Here is an 18,170-nt window from a genome sequence, read left to right as displayed (position 1 = left end):
ACAGGCAAATTACCCAACATTGCCAGGCTACATTATCCCACCAGCAGCTTCCATCTCTTCCAAACCAGTTCCAACATGTTATTGCCATGTGAAACAAATTACTTTGTATAACAAGTTCAGGAATAAAAATATATATATATAACAATAGATTGAGATGGGTGCTTCAGAAACCACTGCAAGAGAGACATCAAAATTCACAGTTTTCATTCAGTATAGCTTCCCCAATGTGAAGCTCTCTCTAGTCACCAGGTATTCGTTCAATATCCATCATAGATAACCCGACATCACTTTTCAACTAAGCATCTTCAACACAGTAAACTACGCCAAAGCTGATCCCTGCTCAAGAGACATACATACACTATGGAAGGGGCCATTTTTAGTTTGTAAGAACTAGAGCACATTCATGGTAGGAAACAAAAATGTGGACAATGAACTCACATTGAAGAGGGGGGGGGGGGGGGGGGGGGGGGGAGGGGGGCGAGAATGTGAGGATGGAAAACTAAAACGGCACACGAATCTATTAAATCATTTCTCTTTGCATTGATAATATATCTTCTATTGGAAGTCGCATTCCAACTAGTGCCACTAGAGAACATCGAGGCGGAAATGTAAAAGGGTGAGGAACATAACAAGCCTCTTTCCCTTAGGCTTCTCGTTCCTGCCTTCGCCAGGGTACATTCTCATCATCTCATGCGATTGTCAAGAATCCCTCCCCTACAGCTCCTCCTGGCAAACACAAACGAGTATGATATGAGATATAGATGGTAACATCATCAGGGTCAATACATGGGCACATATACTAGCACAATTTCTAGCAGATCATGCATTCAGTGGGTTCCACAATCAAGCATACAACTTAAAAATATAAGAGACAGACCTTAATATTATCTACAATGAGTGGGGTCTGGGGAAGGAATAATCGAGGCAAGACTTACCCCTACAAAGACCATTAACATGGGGGACAGGAAGTAAAGTCGAAGGCAGTATTGAATGAGTAATAGTAATATTCTCCCCATACCTAAAGTATCATCGTCTAACTCTAAGCTTGCACCGGAATTCTGCTAGGAGCGCTATATGATCCGATGACCATTCAGGAGAAGGAAGAGCCGTGTCTTTTCTCAAGCTATCCTCATCCAACAGCTCCAATAATGACTCTACAGTCAATGAATCCGCTGAAATAGAAGAGCACATTGTAAAAGACAATGTTAACACAATATCTACTTATTCCAGATCAACAGAGATAGCCAAACTAAAAGGAAAAGAGATAGCGCAAGCGGCCAAGCGCTTGAACCAAAGTAAAGGGAAGAGATAGAGCAAGCGCTTGAACCAGTCCAAGAATTTAAGCACTAACCTGTGTAAAATATGTAATCTAGGGTACCGGTAAAATCCCTTGTGCAATTTGTGAACAATGGCTCATTTGTCCCAGGGTCCATCCTCCTTCGCTGGTGATCCAAATCATAGCCAACACCAGCCATACTCACGAATGATGAGTATGCACTGACCTACGAACAAGCAAAAACTTTATTAAGAGCCACAACAAGAATAAAAAAAGGAAACCGATAGGTAATATCCATGATAAATTGAACGTACCAGAGGAAGCTGGTGTGTCAGCTTGCTTAGTGGGCGCAAAATTCCAAGAGGATCTATTGCTAGATCTGGATGCAAATGATCAACTTTGCCCCTTGCAAGAAGCCCATGTGACGTACTACATGAACCACATGATTGTTTACCATTTGGTAGAAATATTCAAACTGAAAGACAATAACTCTAAATCTCTAACACAAACAAAAAAGAAGGGCTGCTAAATCTAACAAACCTTCCAGGAGTTGAATTAAAATCTCCACAGACCAACATTGGAATGTCTGCACTAACAGCTATTTTTTCCAACCCTTTTAGGAGGGTATGAATCTGCAAGAGTTTGCAAGCCATGAGATTCATCAGTTAAAGAAATTATAAAATGTTATGAAATTATACAGAGGGAGGGGGAAGTATTTGAACCTGCCATAGCTTCACATCTTTAAGGTCATGGTGGATATTTATATGTGTATTAGCCTGCACAAAAAATCAAGAAACATGAGATCCACAAGGAATAACATATTACTATCTCCAGTCTAAAACAGATGCCTCCTACAGCAGACATAGCCAAACTTTAGAAACTTTGACCACCATTATCCGTAAAGCGTAAAATTGATACAAATAGACCACCATCGAAGTTACTTCTTTATCGTAATAAAATTATTGAATTTCGCTAGCACATACTTTGACCAGAGATCATATTTATATCCGATACAACAAGTAAATATAAACATAGGTGGTATAAGACCCACACAATAAAACAAGATCAATTGCTATATTCAAAAACCCAACAAAAAGAATTAGAGGGACAATTGGCATGATCTAGTCAAAAGAGCTCTACTGTTCAGTGAAATCGTTTTCTTGTCACTTCTGCCATGTAAAAACATGGTTGGCCACCTTCCAGAATAAAAAGCATAGAGGACCAGTTTACCTGTCTTCCAAGTTCCAATATCTTTTTTATTCCCCTAACTATTACCATTATCCCCATGTCTAGCAAAGCAGTTCAGTCTGACCTGATCATTGCATGGATCTAGCTAAATCGTGTCATTTATATTCATTCTAAGGATCCCGCATCTAGGGTAGCTTATTAAAAAGATGGCAAGCAAATTATGGCCAATGAACACTGGCCTAACCATAATAAATTCCAAATGAACATCAACATCAACATCAACATAGCCTTTTAGTCCCAAGCAAGTTGGGGTAGGCTAAAGTTGAAACCCAGCAAGAAGTCACCAAAAAGAAAGAAAGAGAAAGGGAGGGGGAAAGCTTTTGAGAGAACTAAAATGGAAAAGGCCTAATCACGGTTCAGGCACGTGGATAGCTTATTTCCAAGCCCTTCTATCCAAACACAACTCCTTTGCGATATTCCATTTCTTCAAGTCCCTTTCGATTGCCTCCCCCCATGTCAAGTTTGGCCACCCTATACCTCTCTTCATATTAGTGTCATGTCTTATGATGCCTCTGTGCACCGGTGACTTTGTGGGTCTCTGGTGGACATGCCCAAACCATCTCAATCGGTGTTCAATAAGTTTTTCTTCAATTGGCGCTACTCATAGCCGATCGCGAATGTCATCATTTCTCACTCGGTCCAATCTTGTGTGCCCACATATCCAACGCAACATATGCATCTCTGGCTCTCTGCGACACATAGTTGTTAAATATGACATCCTTAGTACTTAGTAGCCCAACACTCAACCCCATATAACATAGCAGGCCTAATCGTGTCCTGTATAACTTGCCTTTCAGCTTTTGTAGCACTCTCTTATCACATAGGACTCTCGATGCTTGACACCATTTCGTCCACCCTGCTTTGATCCTATGGCTAACATCTTCATCAATATCACTAAATTCCAAATGAACAAGTGATAAAAAAATAGAAGTGCCAAATTTATGTGGCATGAGAGTGAATCCTTGATGAGAAAAAAGAAAGCATTCTCATGGGTAAAGATACCATCAAGTACTCACAACAACAAAAAATAACAACAAAACCTAAAGAACTCAAAACCAAAAGATATCAAATAACTAGTTGTACCTAATGATACTCAGCATTTCCATGGGTTATTATGAATATAGATAACATGCAAATAGATCCCTGACATAGCAAGAGCACCACAAGTTAAAAAAAAATGACTGATCCGGTGTTCTATTTTATTTTTCTAACCATGAGAGACTCATATTAGTGCTCTAGTGTTCATTAACCGGACCTGAAAAGGTTGCATTAAATGACATCCTTATTCTAGCCACATGTTTTCAGCATAGCTGTTCTCACCAGACTCATGGAAGTGATTTTGATTATATTAAAAACAGCACAGAGATGATATTACCGATGCTAATATGCGATAGTAAGGAAGCACTTACCACACAGAGAAGTTGCCTTTTACTAGGGTTTTCAGTTCCATGGTTACTAAATTTAGCTTCTAAAACTGCAATTAGCGCAATATTATCCTGCATGGCAGATAGAGATTGTAATAGATGTAAGGTAATGATCGACCATGTAGCACTTATGGTATATTTGTAGTTCCCATATTGGTTGCACCTTAACCAAACGATTTAGAGCTAACTTTTTTTGAGCGGCAGGAATAATTGCATCAGTTAAAGACTGTGCAGCCTTATTGAACTCGACCTGCATATAACAAAGTCCAGAAAGCATTAGATGCTGATAGTATCAAGTCAACTCTCAAACACTGCAGGAAAAAGAAGGCACTGACCTCATATTTTTTGACATGCGAAAATCTGTCCCGACGAAAGAAAGTAGCGCAACCATCAATTGCTTGAGGACTTCCGCTGTACACCTGTGACAGCAATATTCCAAATTACGCACTACACCATACCAAGGTTTTACAGCAAGCAGTAAAGAACCAAACAAACCTCTGTCGTCCTTTTCTTATATAGAGGTTGGTACCCATGTTTATCAAGCTCCGGTGAAAAAAAATCTTCAAAGTGATTACTTTGTACCTGCAAATAGTAACATATAGATCACCTTTAGAAGCATAGAAATGGCATGGTTTTTCTTTTATACTGATTCTTACAAAATAAAGACTCCTTCCTCTCTGAGACATTGATCATATGAGAAAGGGAATAATTTCAGGTGTCACTTATGTTTTATGCTTCATGAGTTTAAGGGGGGATGCAGCACAATCAAGAAACAACAATCAAACAATTTAAGGACTCCAGAAGGCAGATAAAAAAGTTATGATAGTACTTCTCATTCAACAGAAAGGTGCTGGGAAACTATCCTGCCTCGGGCAGTCGGGCTAATGAAGAAATCACATTAACATTATTTTTATAACTACAATTTAGTTACTCAGAATTAACAGAAGACCAAAGGATGGTGTCATGAAGCAATGGAGCAATCTCAATGTATCACAGATTGACAGGAACATAACAACATCAATAGTAATTTCTTAAACTCATCATGCTGAACATAATAAGTGCAATTTATTAACAATTAAAGATGCAAATCAGAGCCTTAAACTTCAAACATGAAAAACAATAGCATTCATACCTCCTGAAGGCAGATAATATCAGCATGGTAACCAATAATTTCACGCAACAAATTTTGCCTTCTATAAGCCCATGTAAGTGCCCAAGTTGGACAATAGCTGTATGTATCACTTGTTGCATATGTATCAGCAAGAATATTGTAGGACAGCACAGTAAATGTCCCAAAAGAAGAAGTCCGGCTATCTAAATCGAAGTGGACCATTGCATCAGCTGCATTAACAGGGATCAAGCGGCGTGGTGTCGGGGTCGGTGCTGGGATTACACGGGATGTCATGACTGAAGTAGGAGCTCTCACAGTCCCCCGTGTTTCCACATCCACAACTATACATTCAAATCTTAGCACATGTCCAATATCATCAGTAGTTGCCGTATATGTTCGTGACCATCCCACTTCAAACCAAGTTTCACCAGAACTCTTCTCAGTGCCTGTTGGATACACAGGTGTAGGTCCATTATTAACACCTGAGCTCAGTGAAAGGTTTGATGTTGAACCAGACAACGCAGCACTAATAACCCCTGAGCTCGAACTGCCGCTACCAAATCTGCCAAACAACTCATCATCTTCGGTTCCGTTTTCATTTAAAGCACTTATAGCACGGTCATGCAAAACCTTGTGGTGTTGCCAAGCATCGGAGAAGCACTTAGAAGAACAATGGTAGCTCTTAGCAACAGGTATTTTTGACTTCAGACACCCTATGCACTGAAGTGTTGCTTGTTCTGTTGGGTGTACACTGCAGATAGCAGCTCTACGATCACTTTGTATGCGGTACCTTCAAGAAAGGAAGATCAATATTCAGGATTTCATCGGTATTCTTGCCTTAAAAAAGTTCGAATCTGACACCCTATACCAGTTGTTTTTAACATGTTCAGCATGTATATTCATTTCTAGACAATATTCAAGCATCATATGACACTTTGCTGGTCCCTAATGCACCATGAAAACATAGCAACTAGAAAGTGAACCTTAAGCATCCAACTATTCATATATCTACCAATCAGTATGCACCACTCCGAATGACTATACTGTTCCCATAGATTATGCTGGATCAGAAAACTTGCTACACCAGTCAAAAACTATGAAAAAAAACAACTCGTGATTTGGCAGAAATCATAATTGTCTGACAAGAGCCCAATTAAGTATTCAAACTAGCGATGTAAAAATATTCAGTGTCACAAAAAAAAACACTTCAACAAACCAGAATGTGGTGTGTGCTTAAAATTGCTAATAACTCGGTTATTCTGGAGTCTGGACACAGTATTGAAATGGTGAAACAAATAAATGAAGCAGCTTGCGTCCAAATAGCAACTCGAATGGATGAAACCATGCTTGGTTGACTATAAATTGTCCTGATTGTGACTGACGAAATAAAAGAGGCTCGGAATGGACTGCTCACCACTTGTAGCGCATGAAGTACCCATCCACGGGCGCGGTCTCAGACACGTCGTCGGTGAAGACGCCTCCGTCGGGGCGCCGCAGGAGCACATACGGCGTGATCTCACAGCCGACGATCGGGATCTCCGACGGGAGGTGCACCCGCAGCACGGTCAGCATCCTTCCCCCAGGGGCGGGCTTCACCTGGGTCATGAGGGTTCAGGTGAACCCCCAAAATTATCGAAAACCCAACAACGCCCGCGCCTGAATTAGGGCACCGGAAACTGCTCAGATGTACACAAGTGCCGATCTTGCGCGCTGACGATTGACGAAGGACCCTATCAAACCAAGGCCGGATAGATTGGATTGCGTTAGCTGGGTAATACCACGCAGCACAAAAATGGACGGTTAACTGGATCGGAATGGCGAAAACATCGATTTGGGTTTGATTGAGAACACCACTACCGAATCCTCACTTTGAACGAAAGAACTCATCCGAGCAAAGGTTACTAACCAGCACGGGAAGGAGCCAGTCCCGCTAGATCGATAGAGATGCAGCAGGCGGAGGAGACCGCGGATGAGAAGGGGGCGGTGGCGGCGGAGCTGTGCTCGCGGCGTCGAGGCTTTGGGGGGTTAAAGCTGCTGCGTCCACTTGGTGGTAAGTCTGACTGCAGGTTCGCCGTTCACGTTCACACGATAATAATTTAGAATGCAACATGTTACATTTTAAATGTTAGAATTATCTATATCTAATCTAAACTATTATAAGAACTTAGGTGCCGTTTGGTTCCTAAAATGTAACGTAAATGGTAACGGTAATGGTTTGCATTCGATAATCAGCGGTAACAAATTTAAATAGGCTGATATCAATTTCTAGTGTGGTATCCGATTACGGTTGGACTTAAACAAACATGATTTAACGTTATTTGTTACTCATTACATTACAAATATGTGAACCAAACAATACCTTAATGTGTGACGCTTGGGCCAAGCTGACACTCTAGGTCCGCCCAACACGTCCCGCCTCGACGCCATGCTCTATAGCTTATAGGCCCCACGTCCAGCGCTCGCGCAATGCTCTCTCAGCTATTGCCCTATAGACCCACAACACTCGATCTCGTCCGCGCAACTACCACATCATGCAAAAAATAGTGCAGAACAAGCACTCGAATCCATGATCCTTGCTCCAAAAATTTAAGGCTAATCATCAGACCACACATAACTTAGTGTTTAGAAATAAACAATAATTATATTTGAATAAATATCTCAATACCTATTGTATGATACATAATAAACGTAGCAAAACATGGTCAACCGACTAGTACAATACATAAGGCCTTGTTTAGGCACTCTATTATTTACTCAAATCTACATGTATTGAGATCTATTAAATATAAATTAATTTAATTTACACCCCCTAATCCATCTCAAGGCATGTTCGTTTTTATCCTACTCTATGGATCAAAAGGGATTAGGTAGGTTTAAATCCATAGTAATTAAAAATCTCTTCCAATCTATATCAATCCCCTACAATCCATGTGGATTACAAATAAACGAACAAGCCCTTAATCCATGTGGATTAGCCCTTAATACATGTAGATTAGGTTTAAAACTAGAGTATCTAAACAAAGCCTAAATGAAGATTCGGACCATGATTATTAGCTCTAAACCTACACTCACACTTGCCTAGAAAATAGAACACGTATATTCGTGTATTTTATATTCTATACTTTTACATAAATGGAAACGTAACAAAGTACAAGCACTTTGCTATTCAGTAAAAATCGTATTGCATTCAATTAAAATCCACTGTTAATCAACTTTTTAGTTAAAAAGTTTAAAAGTATAATAGATATTCAGTTTTAGGTACAAAATAAAAGTTATTCTTGAATTTTTTTTCATTAGATATATCAAATTATTTTTAGTTTGAAAAAATATTAAATATGAAATAGATATTAAGTTTTAGATAAAATGGATTAGTTATAAAATAATAGTTGCCATAGGATTTTCATTAGATATATTAGATCGTTTGAATGTAGAGGGTATATCCCTACTAGGTTACTACTATTAAGCGTGGAAAGGGGCGTTCACAAGGGCGAGGTCGTGCCCCTGCCCCGACGCCCCCCCTCCCACCGCGCGTTCCTAAAAGTAGTCTAGAAGGGGTGAGTAGGCTATACCAACAGAAACTTTGAACTTTTGTGAGAAAAAGATGGCTCAACAGGGGAGGTCAGTTCAACCGGGTTTGAGGCCGATTCAACCGAGATTCACCTATTCAAAAAGTACTCAGATCTACTAATAATAAACATAGTAGAAGAGTTGAATTGAAACCAACTAAGTAGATTAAAGATCTTAGATGATGAGAGACAAAATCACACCCACAAAAGCACACGAGACACACGATTTTTACCGAGGTTTGGTCACACCACCATGGTGCCCTACTCCTCGTTGAGATTCCCACAAAAGATCGGGTCTTTCTCAACCCCATTCCTCATTGTCGACCACACAGTTCAAGGCGATCCCTTACTCAATTTGCCCAAAAAGAGTCGGTGATACAAAATGTTTTTTAGGGTCGTCCACAACTTTGGAGACTCCTAAGGCAAGATTACAAGCACATAAGGAACAACACGTTCCAAGAACAAAGATATCACAAGTAAGAACGATTTGCACCAACTAGAAAGAGAGAGATTGAAGAACTTGAGTCAACATCGCGCTTTAGATCGAGAACTTATCTCACGCCGAAGAATCTTCCCATCGATCGAAGGAGGAACGACTTGGGGCGCGAGAACGTTGTTGCAGTGCTTTGAAACAAAGGATAGCAGCTATCACAGGGTTTAGATTCGAGAGCCTTAGGGTATATAAGTGGGGGAGAAAGGTTTTTATAGCCGCCACAAATCAGATCTGGTTGATCATGGGCGACTACGCAATTACCAGTTGAACCGGCCCTAATCCCAGTTGAACCGATATTCAACGGAGAACTCTCTGTAAATTCTCGGTTGAACCTAACTTTAAAATTCTATTTGAGCCTAAATTTTATAGAGAAGAACCTGAAGAATTTTGGTTGAACCGGTATACACAGGAAAAGGCAGATTTGAAGGGAAAGAGGGAGAAAGCAAATTGTGGCTTCGCAACTATTCAAAACAAGAATTTTGAAGCGGATAGAATTAGTTGGTGCATACCATCCTTACCTCGAGAAAAAACTAAGCATACGGATATCCCTATTACTAAGAGAAAATAATCAAAATACTTGGAGATGTTCGCCAGAAACCACCTGCAGATCTTTACTTTTCATCGCTTTGTTTCCTGTTAGTTCATTTATATCATTAATGTGCATCCTTTTATAATTTAAAACTGACATACACTAGGAGCAAACTCATTAGTACATTTTTATTTGTTTTGTCCATTAATCATTAAAACCTTCAAGAGGTTGATTGCACTTACAATCTCTCCATTTTTGGTGATTGATGCCAAAACAAATAAAACGATAAGAAATAATAGGAAGTATTGTTGTTATTCTTTTGAACATTTGTGTTTGTATGACTCCCCCTAAATGTGTGCATCGAATAAACTTTTGAATTGACCTGATATGTCAATTTGCATCACATTTGGAGATAAAGTGAAAAAGACACACATACACATTTGTTCGAGGGGTGCACATACGTGTCGCGAAATATTCGTGAACAGAATACATATGACATATTATGCACACAAATATCTCAACAACCATGGTAGCATAGATATCATAGGTTACATAGTAAATAAGTACTCAAGTAAGACCAAACTAATATCCATCATCATAACATGAAATCAAAGACATGTCCATTACATAAAGATCCATTACACAGAGTGGAGTATAATTGTGCAATGGCTTCATTATTACAATCATATGTGAACGTGATGATATCCCTCATACCTTTGTTTTCACATGCCTACAAAGCCCTTATCAAGTCTGGATCTCCCATGTTTTCGCATTCCTCCCAGTTGATAGGACGTTGCAAAATAATTGGTTGATGCTTTCTTGACATGATGACCAAATTATAGAAATTTACATGAAAGAGCACCCAGAAGCGGTTGCCCTCGATTTGTTCATCCCTCGCAAAAAGACGAGGATTGGCATACCTCTTGCCTTGTAGTAGTGTTGAACCACCCTTGGAGCAAAAATCCATGGTAGGTTCACCACCACGGCGAATAACACGAGCTTGGTGAAAACAAAGCCCACAAACAATAGGTGCATCAGGTGGGGAAGCACGATGACGTACTCCATGTGGTCATTGTCATCATCCGCAGGGCTGAGCCCTAAGGATTTGGACGAGCGGCACATCTAGCCGTAGCTCAGAGTCAACTTTCCCTAGCCTGAGAGCTAGATCTAGCCTCGACAGATCTAGAGCCACGACCTCTCTTTTGTATAGAGCGTCAAGGGCGCTCGGCATACACTTGTTCTTTTTGAATTTTGGCTATAGAGTCCTCTAGATCACTCTCAACAATAGAGGGCCTTCGTGGACGCACCATCTTCCAAGAGATAGACAAGGTTTTAGATACAACTACTACAAGGTGCATTGAGAAATCAAAGAGAGAAACATGATGAACTCGTTCTTGAACGATACAACCAAACCAAAGGAATGATTCAACTGAACATGAACGGTTCAACTGTATTTTCTCCCGATCTTATTGGATCGGCAACGACGATCGACAGCGGCGAGAGAGTTCGGCCGCCGGAGACAAGAACAGGCACAACACAGATAAAGATTGAGTGAGTTCTGGGCACTTGCAAATTCGTGCAGCACCACTCATGCATTGAAACAGTCTTCTTAACCCTCGGTCCGTTTTCCCCGCCACTCCTTACAGCTGCACGACGCCCCTTTCAAGCAGGAGCTCGCGCGACTTGCACGACATGCACGACGTGGCGGAAAACCAGGGCTAGACGCGGTCACTGCGTATACTGGGCAGTCTCCAGTACACCAGCGATTCTACGTGGTACACAAATAGATTTATAATTTAACTACCCGAGCTAATGCAGCTAAATGCACTGATAACATATTGACATGATTACAGAATGGCTAAATGCAACATTCACCCCCTTAATCTTGTCAACCTTCTATCTTGACGACACCCAGTTGCCTCCTGAGTTCTGAGAATTTCATCTGGCCAAGTGGCTTTGTCAGAGCGTCGGCTAACTGACCATTAGAACTCACATGAGCCACATCTACCATCCCATTGCTGACGCACTCTCGGATGTAATTATATCGGGTATCAATGTGTTTGCTTCTTTCATGATAAACAAGATTTTTGGAGAGTTCTTGAGCTGATCTGTTATCAATCAGTAAACTGAACTTCTTCACATTTACATCTAGTAGATCACTCAACAATCTTCTTAGCTGACAAGATGGGGTGTCTTCTTCTCGCCGAGGAGTGGTTCGAGAAAAACAAGCATCGCTTCCACTCCAACTACAAGGAGGGAGGTGGTGGCTCCGGTGCCACTGCTCCCAAGCACAAGGCGCAACCACGATCAGAAGGTGGGACCTCGGGTTCAGTCAAACTGACCTCCGAGGGGACACCACGGAGAAAAGGTCGGTGTCGCAAATGCGACATCTATGGCCACTGGGCGGTTGACTACAAACGTTCAAGGAAGGAGAAAGCGAAAGAACCACATAAGTCAGAGGCCAATCTGGTCGTCGACAGTGTCGAGGATCATGGTGCCCTGATGTTGTCCATGTGCGATGTTGCGCATAACTCATCTTATGATGTTCATTTGACAGAGAAGATAATACCAATGATTGTCCCTGATGGTGTGTGGGTGCTCGACCATCACCACACAATGTGGCAACACTCCCCCAAAAAACTAGCCTATTAGGGGGTTGCACCCTCAACCATATAAACCATGCTTTCCCACCATCACCACATAATGTGGGACTATTCCCAACAATATTCCCTCACACATTGTGAGCCGAGATTTGTATGAGAATGCACTAGGCCAACCTGGCTCCGATACCAATTGTTGGAACTGGACCGCCGACACATAGCGTGTCCGTCAGGGCCACCCACACACACGACGCGCCCACCCAGGTTGTCAGGCCACGACACACGCGCCCGCACGTATAGCAGCGGGCTTTTAGGTCTCTTGGGCCAACGATACCAATTGTTGGAACCAGACCGCCGACACATGGCGTGTCCGTCGGGGCCGCCCGCACACACGGCGCGCCCACCCAGGCTGTTGGGCCGCGACACACGCGCTCGCACGTATAGCAGCGGGCTTTTAGGTCTCTTGGGCCAACACTCCCCCAAAAAGCTAGTGAAAGGGAAATAGGCTTACACCTTTTTCCTAATTGATTTTGGTGGTTGAATTGCTCAACACAAATAAATGGACTAACTAGTTTGCTCTAGATTATAAGTTTCACAGGTGCCAAAGGTTCACAACAAACCAATAAAAAGACCAAGAAAGGGTTCAAATAAAAGGAGCAAAAGACAACCGAAGTGTGCCCTAGTCTGGCGCACCGGACTGTCCGGTGCACCAGGGAACCCAACTCCGAACTGCTCACCTTTCGGGAATTCTGGGAGCCACTCCGCTATAATTCACCGGACTATTCGGTGTAGTACCAAACTGTCCGGTGTGCCAGCGGAGTAACGGCTACTACAGCGCCAACGGTCGTCTGCAACAGCAGTTAATGCGCTACAGTGCGTGCAGAAGTCAGAGCAGAGCCAGAAGGCGCAACGGACAGTGAACAGTGAATGTCCGGTGCACCACCGGACTGTCCGGTGGCCCAGACGTCAGAAGCTCCAACGGTCAGAATCCAACGGCCGGGTGACGTGGCTGGCGCACCGGACAGTGTCCGGTGGCGCACCGGACAGTGTCCGGTGCGCCATGCGACAGATGCCCTTACCAACGGTTCTTTTTGTGGTTGGGGCTATAAATACCCCCAACCACCACACTTCAATGCATCCAAGTTTTCAGCCTTCACACCTCATACAAGAGCTATAGCATTCAATACAAGACACAAACAAAGAGATCAAATCCTCTCCCAAGTCCGGAATCACTCCAACCAAATTAGTGACTAGAGAGAGAGACATTTGTGTTCATTTGAGCTCTTGCGCTTGGATTGCTTTTCTTCTTCCTTCTTTCTTGATTCCAACTCAATTGTAACCAAGGCAAGAGACACCAATTGTGTGGTGGTCCTTGTGGGGACTTAGTGTCCCGTTTGATTGAGAAGAGAAGCTCACTCGGTCTAAGTGACCGTTTGAGAGAGGGAAAGGGTTGAAAGAGACCCGGTCTTTGTGACCACCTCAACGGAGAGTAGGTTTGCAAGAACCGAACCTCGGTAAAACAAATCACCGTGTTCATCCGTCTTATTTGCTTGTGATTTGTTTCCACCCTCTCTTCCGGACTCGTTTATATATCTAACGCTAACCCCGGCTTGTAGTTGTGCTTAAAGTTTGTAAATTTCAGCTTCGCCCTATTCACCCCCCTTTAGGCGACTTTCAATTGGTATCAGAACCCGGTACTTCATTAGAGCCTAACCGCTCGAAGTGATGTCGTGAGATCACGCCAAAAAGGAGATGGTGACCGGCGAGAAGCCCGCCACAAGCCATGGGAAGGCTCCATCCGGGGAGCCCGACAACAAGGTGAAGGGATCCCCTTCACACGACAAGTCGCGTCGGAGCGGTGAAAAGAAAAAGAAGATGAAGAAGGTAGTCTACTACGAGACCGACTCATCATCGCCATCCACCTCCAGCTCCGACACGCCGTCCGTCACTTCTAAGCGCCATGAGCGCAAGAAGTTTAGTAAGATCCCCTTATGCTATCCTCGCATTTCCAAATGCACCCCTTTACTTTCCGTCCCACTAGGCAAACCACCGGTTTTTTACGGTGAAGATTATTGTATGTGGAGTGATAAAATGAGGCACCATCTAACCTCACTCCACGCTAGCATTTGGGACATTGTTGAGTTTGGTGCACAGGAACCATCCGTGGGGGATGAAGGCTATGACTCAGACGAAGTAGCCCAAATCCGGCACTTCAACTCCCAAGCCACCACTATACTCCTCGTCTCTCTAAGTCGAGAGGAGTATAACAAGGTGCAAGGGTTGAAGAGCGCCAAAGAGATTTTGGATGAACTCAAGACCGCGCACGAAGGAGACGAGGTGACCAAGATCACCAAGAGGGAAACAATCGAGGGGGAGCTTGGTCGCTTCGTGCTTCACCAAGGGGAGGAGCCACAAGCCATGTACAACCGGCTCAAGACCTTGGTGAATGAAAGTGCATTCATCCCTTTTGTGAGTTTTGGTGATTTGGATAACAACACATTTAAAGGTCTAACGAGTTTGCTAAGTGTTGAACAGGAAATTCAGTATGATGAACATACTTGAATAGTGTATAATGATCAGTGAACAAAGGTTCAACACGAGGTTAAATAACCAATGAGACAATGCAAATGGATATAATATGATCTCTATATTGGTTTGAATATACGGACAAGACCTGAGAAATCACTACATACATATGACCAGAATAGAGGACAAAGTGATTTAGAGGATTGGTCAAGCCAAAGAGAATAAGATATGAGGAATCGTGAATTGGCTTGACCATATTACTGTCAGTCCATATATGCTTCTATGAGAATCAAACTAGAGCTTGATTGATCTTGACAATTATATCTAGAAGACATTCAAGCAAGGTTCACAATATTGAAGAAATGATTCTCTCAATGGATGCTCAATTTGATGTGACTCAAGAATGGCTTGATAGGGTGAAGATAGCAAGGAAAGGGCTTCGAGGAACTAAGCGAAGGTGAAGGTCAAGCGACGGCTTGTAGACCGAGGTACCATGGCTAAGGTGAAGAAGGGAGTACTTGCACTAAGTCGATGATCTAATCAGCTATGAAGAGTTATAACATGTTGATGCATCAGTAAGGTGACTTGAAGCCATGATTTGAACTCATATAAGGTGATATGGTACAAGTCACTGGGTTTGATTTGAGTTTGCTTCAAAAGGCGAGACAAAGATGTTTGTGATCCTTATGAAGCAATGTCATGGAGAAATCACACATGAGACACCAATGATTCAAGGAGTTTACTTCATTATATTTTATTTAACTTGAGTATAGGAATCGTCGTACTATAAAGGGGGATCCAAAAAGAAGGTTGGTGTTTGCCAAAGCTCAAACCTCTCTATTCAAAAGCTATTTTTGAAAAGCAAAAATCTCTTTAACGTTCTATGGTTGACCGTGGTTAGGGTTGAGAAACCTAGAGTGTTCTTGCTGAAAAGCAGCTGAACTTCTTCAACTGCAGCTGAGCTTTCCAGCTGAACTTGACTTCAGCTGAGTTGAGCTTCTTCAGCTGCAGCTGAGCTTTTCAGCTGAGCTGAACTTCAGCTGAGTTGAGCTTTCTCAACTTCAGCTGAACTCAACTTCAGCTGTGAACCTCTTTGACCATACACCAGCTGAACTTGCCTCCGGGCAGTTGAGCTGGGGTTTTCTCTCCTAAACTCTCTGGTCAAGACTAGTTGAACTGGTCCTGAGGGGCAGTTCAGCTGGTCTCTGACCCCTCTGACCTCTGACCAACAGTCTGCAAGTCAGACTGGCAAACAGGTCGCCAGAGGTGTCAGGGGCGGTTCAACCGCCCTGGGGGAGGTTCAACCGGTCTGGTCAACCCTGACCAGTCTGTAGGTCAGTCTGCGCGTCAGTCTGCCAGTCAGACTGGCAGACAGGCTACCAGGCCTGCCAGGGGAGGTTCAACCGCCCTAGGGGGAGGTTCAACCGGTCTCAGACAGAAAAATCTGCCCAACGGCTAGTTTTGAGCTCCACCTATATATACTACCTCCTACCTCTCTCCCCAAAGTAGTGAGCACGATTTGAACTCCATTTCTAACCCAAGAAACACCTCCCTCTCTCTCTCACACATCTCTTGCCTCTCCCATTTCAAATCTTTGGAGAGAAATCCTTGAGTGAGCTTGAGAGCTGCGGTTTTGTGCTTCATCTCTAAATCTCTCTTGCTCTTCTTCTTCATTCGAGCTTTGGTACTACATCGAGTTCTTTGTGGATTCATTACTCTTGGAGCTTCTAGCTCCTAGACGACTAGGTGTCTCTTGTGAGTCTCCAAATCTTGTGGAAGACCACAAGAAAGTTTGTATTACCCGCTCGTTTGAGCAAAGATTATTGTGTGGGCTTGACCTTTGTGGTCGGCAAAGGGAGGATTAGGGTTGAAAGAGACCCAGCTCTTTGTGGGCGCCTCAACGAGGAAGTAGGGCACCTTTTGTGGTGTGACCGAACCTCGGGATAAATCTTGTGTTCTTGCTCATTGTGTTTGTTAGTGTTCTTCGTTCTCTCACCATTCCGTGGAAGATTGTTTATATCTTTTTGGTGTGTGGATTTTGAGAAGTGCCCTTCTCTGATCTACTACTTTGAACCCTGTGGATCATTTAGAACATCTCATTTCCAAAGTTAACTGGGTGAATTTCGAGATCAATTCAGTTTTACCCAGTTTGCTTCTAGTTTTTGTTGAAAAAGTTTTAATTTGCCTATTCACCCCCCTCTAGGCAACTTTCAATTGGTATCAGAGGCTAATCCTCGTTCTAACGCTTAACCGCGTGAGGAAAGATCATGTCGGGGGGACTAAGAAACGAAAGTGCTTCTAAGCTTGAAAAAGTTGAGGTTGCCTCGACTTTATCTTTTGGTGCAGATGTTGATCCTAGGGCAATAGATCTTGCCATGAAAATCGCCGAAAGGATGTTCCTCAAAATGAAGGAAGATGAGGCGAAGAACAAGATTGAAGAAGAAGGAAATGATCGATGGAGACCAAACGACGAATCCACCTCTTCACAAGGTTCGTCTTTCAAATCCACTTCTCATATGTGCTTTATTGCTAATGGGAGTGACAGTGAAAGCGAAAGTGAGGATGAGGAGGAGCAAGAAAGTGATAGTGAAGATGAGGATGATCTTCAACAATTCTTCGCTCAGCTAAGCAAGAAACATCGGATGAGCTTGCTTAAACTCATGAAAAGAGCGGAAGAACAAAAAGAAATGCTTCATAAGCAAGAAGACTTCCTCATCAGAAAAATTGAAGACTTAGAGAAGTTGACCAAAGAGCATGAGAAGCTAAAGTGCTCTCATGATGATTTGGTCCAAAGGTATGAAGACATTTCAATTGAGCAAATTAAAGCTGTTAATCATTCATCATATATTGCTCAATTAGAAAATAAAAATGCTATGTTCAAGAACACGATAGAAAGGCTAAATATTGAAAATCTAGCTTTGCAAGAAAAACATGATATGCTTGTGTGCTCTCATAATAAATTTATGGATTCACATATCATGTTAGAAATGGCTCATGAGGTTGTGTTAACTAATTTGAAATCATACCAACCTCACATGTGCACATGTGTTGAAATTGAAACTATATTACCATGTGCTAACAAATGTTGCTCTCAAGAAAGCCAATCTTCCATTGAGCTAGACATTTCAGGAATTAGTGATACTTCTATCACACAAGAAAATAAAGAGCTCAAGGAATAAGTTGGAATGCTAAGAAGGAGCTTAACTCGTTTGAAGGGAAAGTGTCATGCTCAACCTTCTCAAGATAACCATGATAATGTGGTGAAAAAGCTTGAGAAGGGGACAACCGTAGCATGCACAAAACCCCTTCAAAAGAATACCAAGCTTTCCAAGAAGGACATGAGCAAAATCCATGGTGAGAAAATTAATGCTCATATGATTTGCTCTAACAATGTACC

General features: G+C 42.4%; 1 protein-coding gene across 1 annotated transcript; it reads right to left on the bottom strand.

Moving 5' to 3' along the window:
- Nucleotides 1–187: 187 nt before the first annotated feature.
- On the bottom strand, nucleotides 188–7,075 carry LOC100280629 (CCR4-NOT transcription complex subunit 6). The gene is made up of 13 exons (NM_001153547.3): nucleotides 6,966–7,075; nucleotides 6,474–6,789; nucleotides 5,081–5,849; nucleotides 4,444–4,530; nucleotides 4,284–4,367; nucleotides 4,112–4,198; nucleotides 3,934–4,020; nucleotides 1,999–2,052; nucleotides 1,817–1,908; nucleotides 1,591–1,705; nucleotides 1,352–1,502; nucleotides 1,019–1,172; nucleotides 188–726 (listed from the first exon to the last, which is right to left on the bottom strand). The coding sequence occupies exons 2-12, from the start codon at nucleotides 6,662–6,664 to the stop codon at nucleotides 1,027–1,029; spliced, it is 1,863 nt and encodes a 620-aa protein (NP_001147019.1). The 5' UTR covers nucleotides 6,665–6,789; nucleotides 6,966–7,075; the 3' UTR covers nucleotides 188–726; nucleotides 1,019–1,026.
- Nucleotides 7,076–18,170: the final 11,095 nt, after the last annotated feature.

The sequence above is a fragment of the Zea mays genome, chromosome 1, assembly GCF_902167145.1.
Source record: "Zea mays cultivar B73 chromosome 1, Zm-B73-REFERENCE-NAM-5.0, whole genome shotgun sequence".
Taxonomy (NCBI): Eukaryota; Viridiplantae; Streptophyta; class Magnoliopsida; order Poales; family Poaceae; genus Zea; species Zea mays.
The sequence above is the reverse complement of the archived record's forward strand: the minus strand, read 5'-3'. Positions and strand labels throughout refer to the sequence as shown.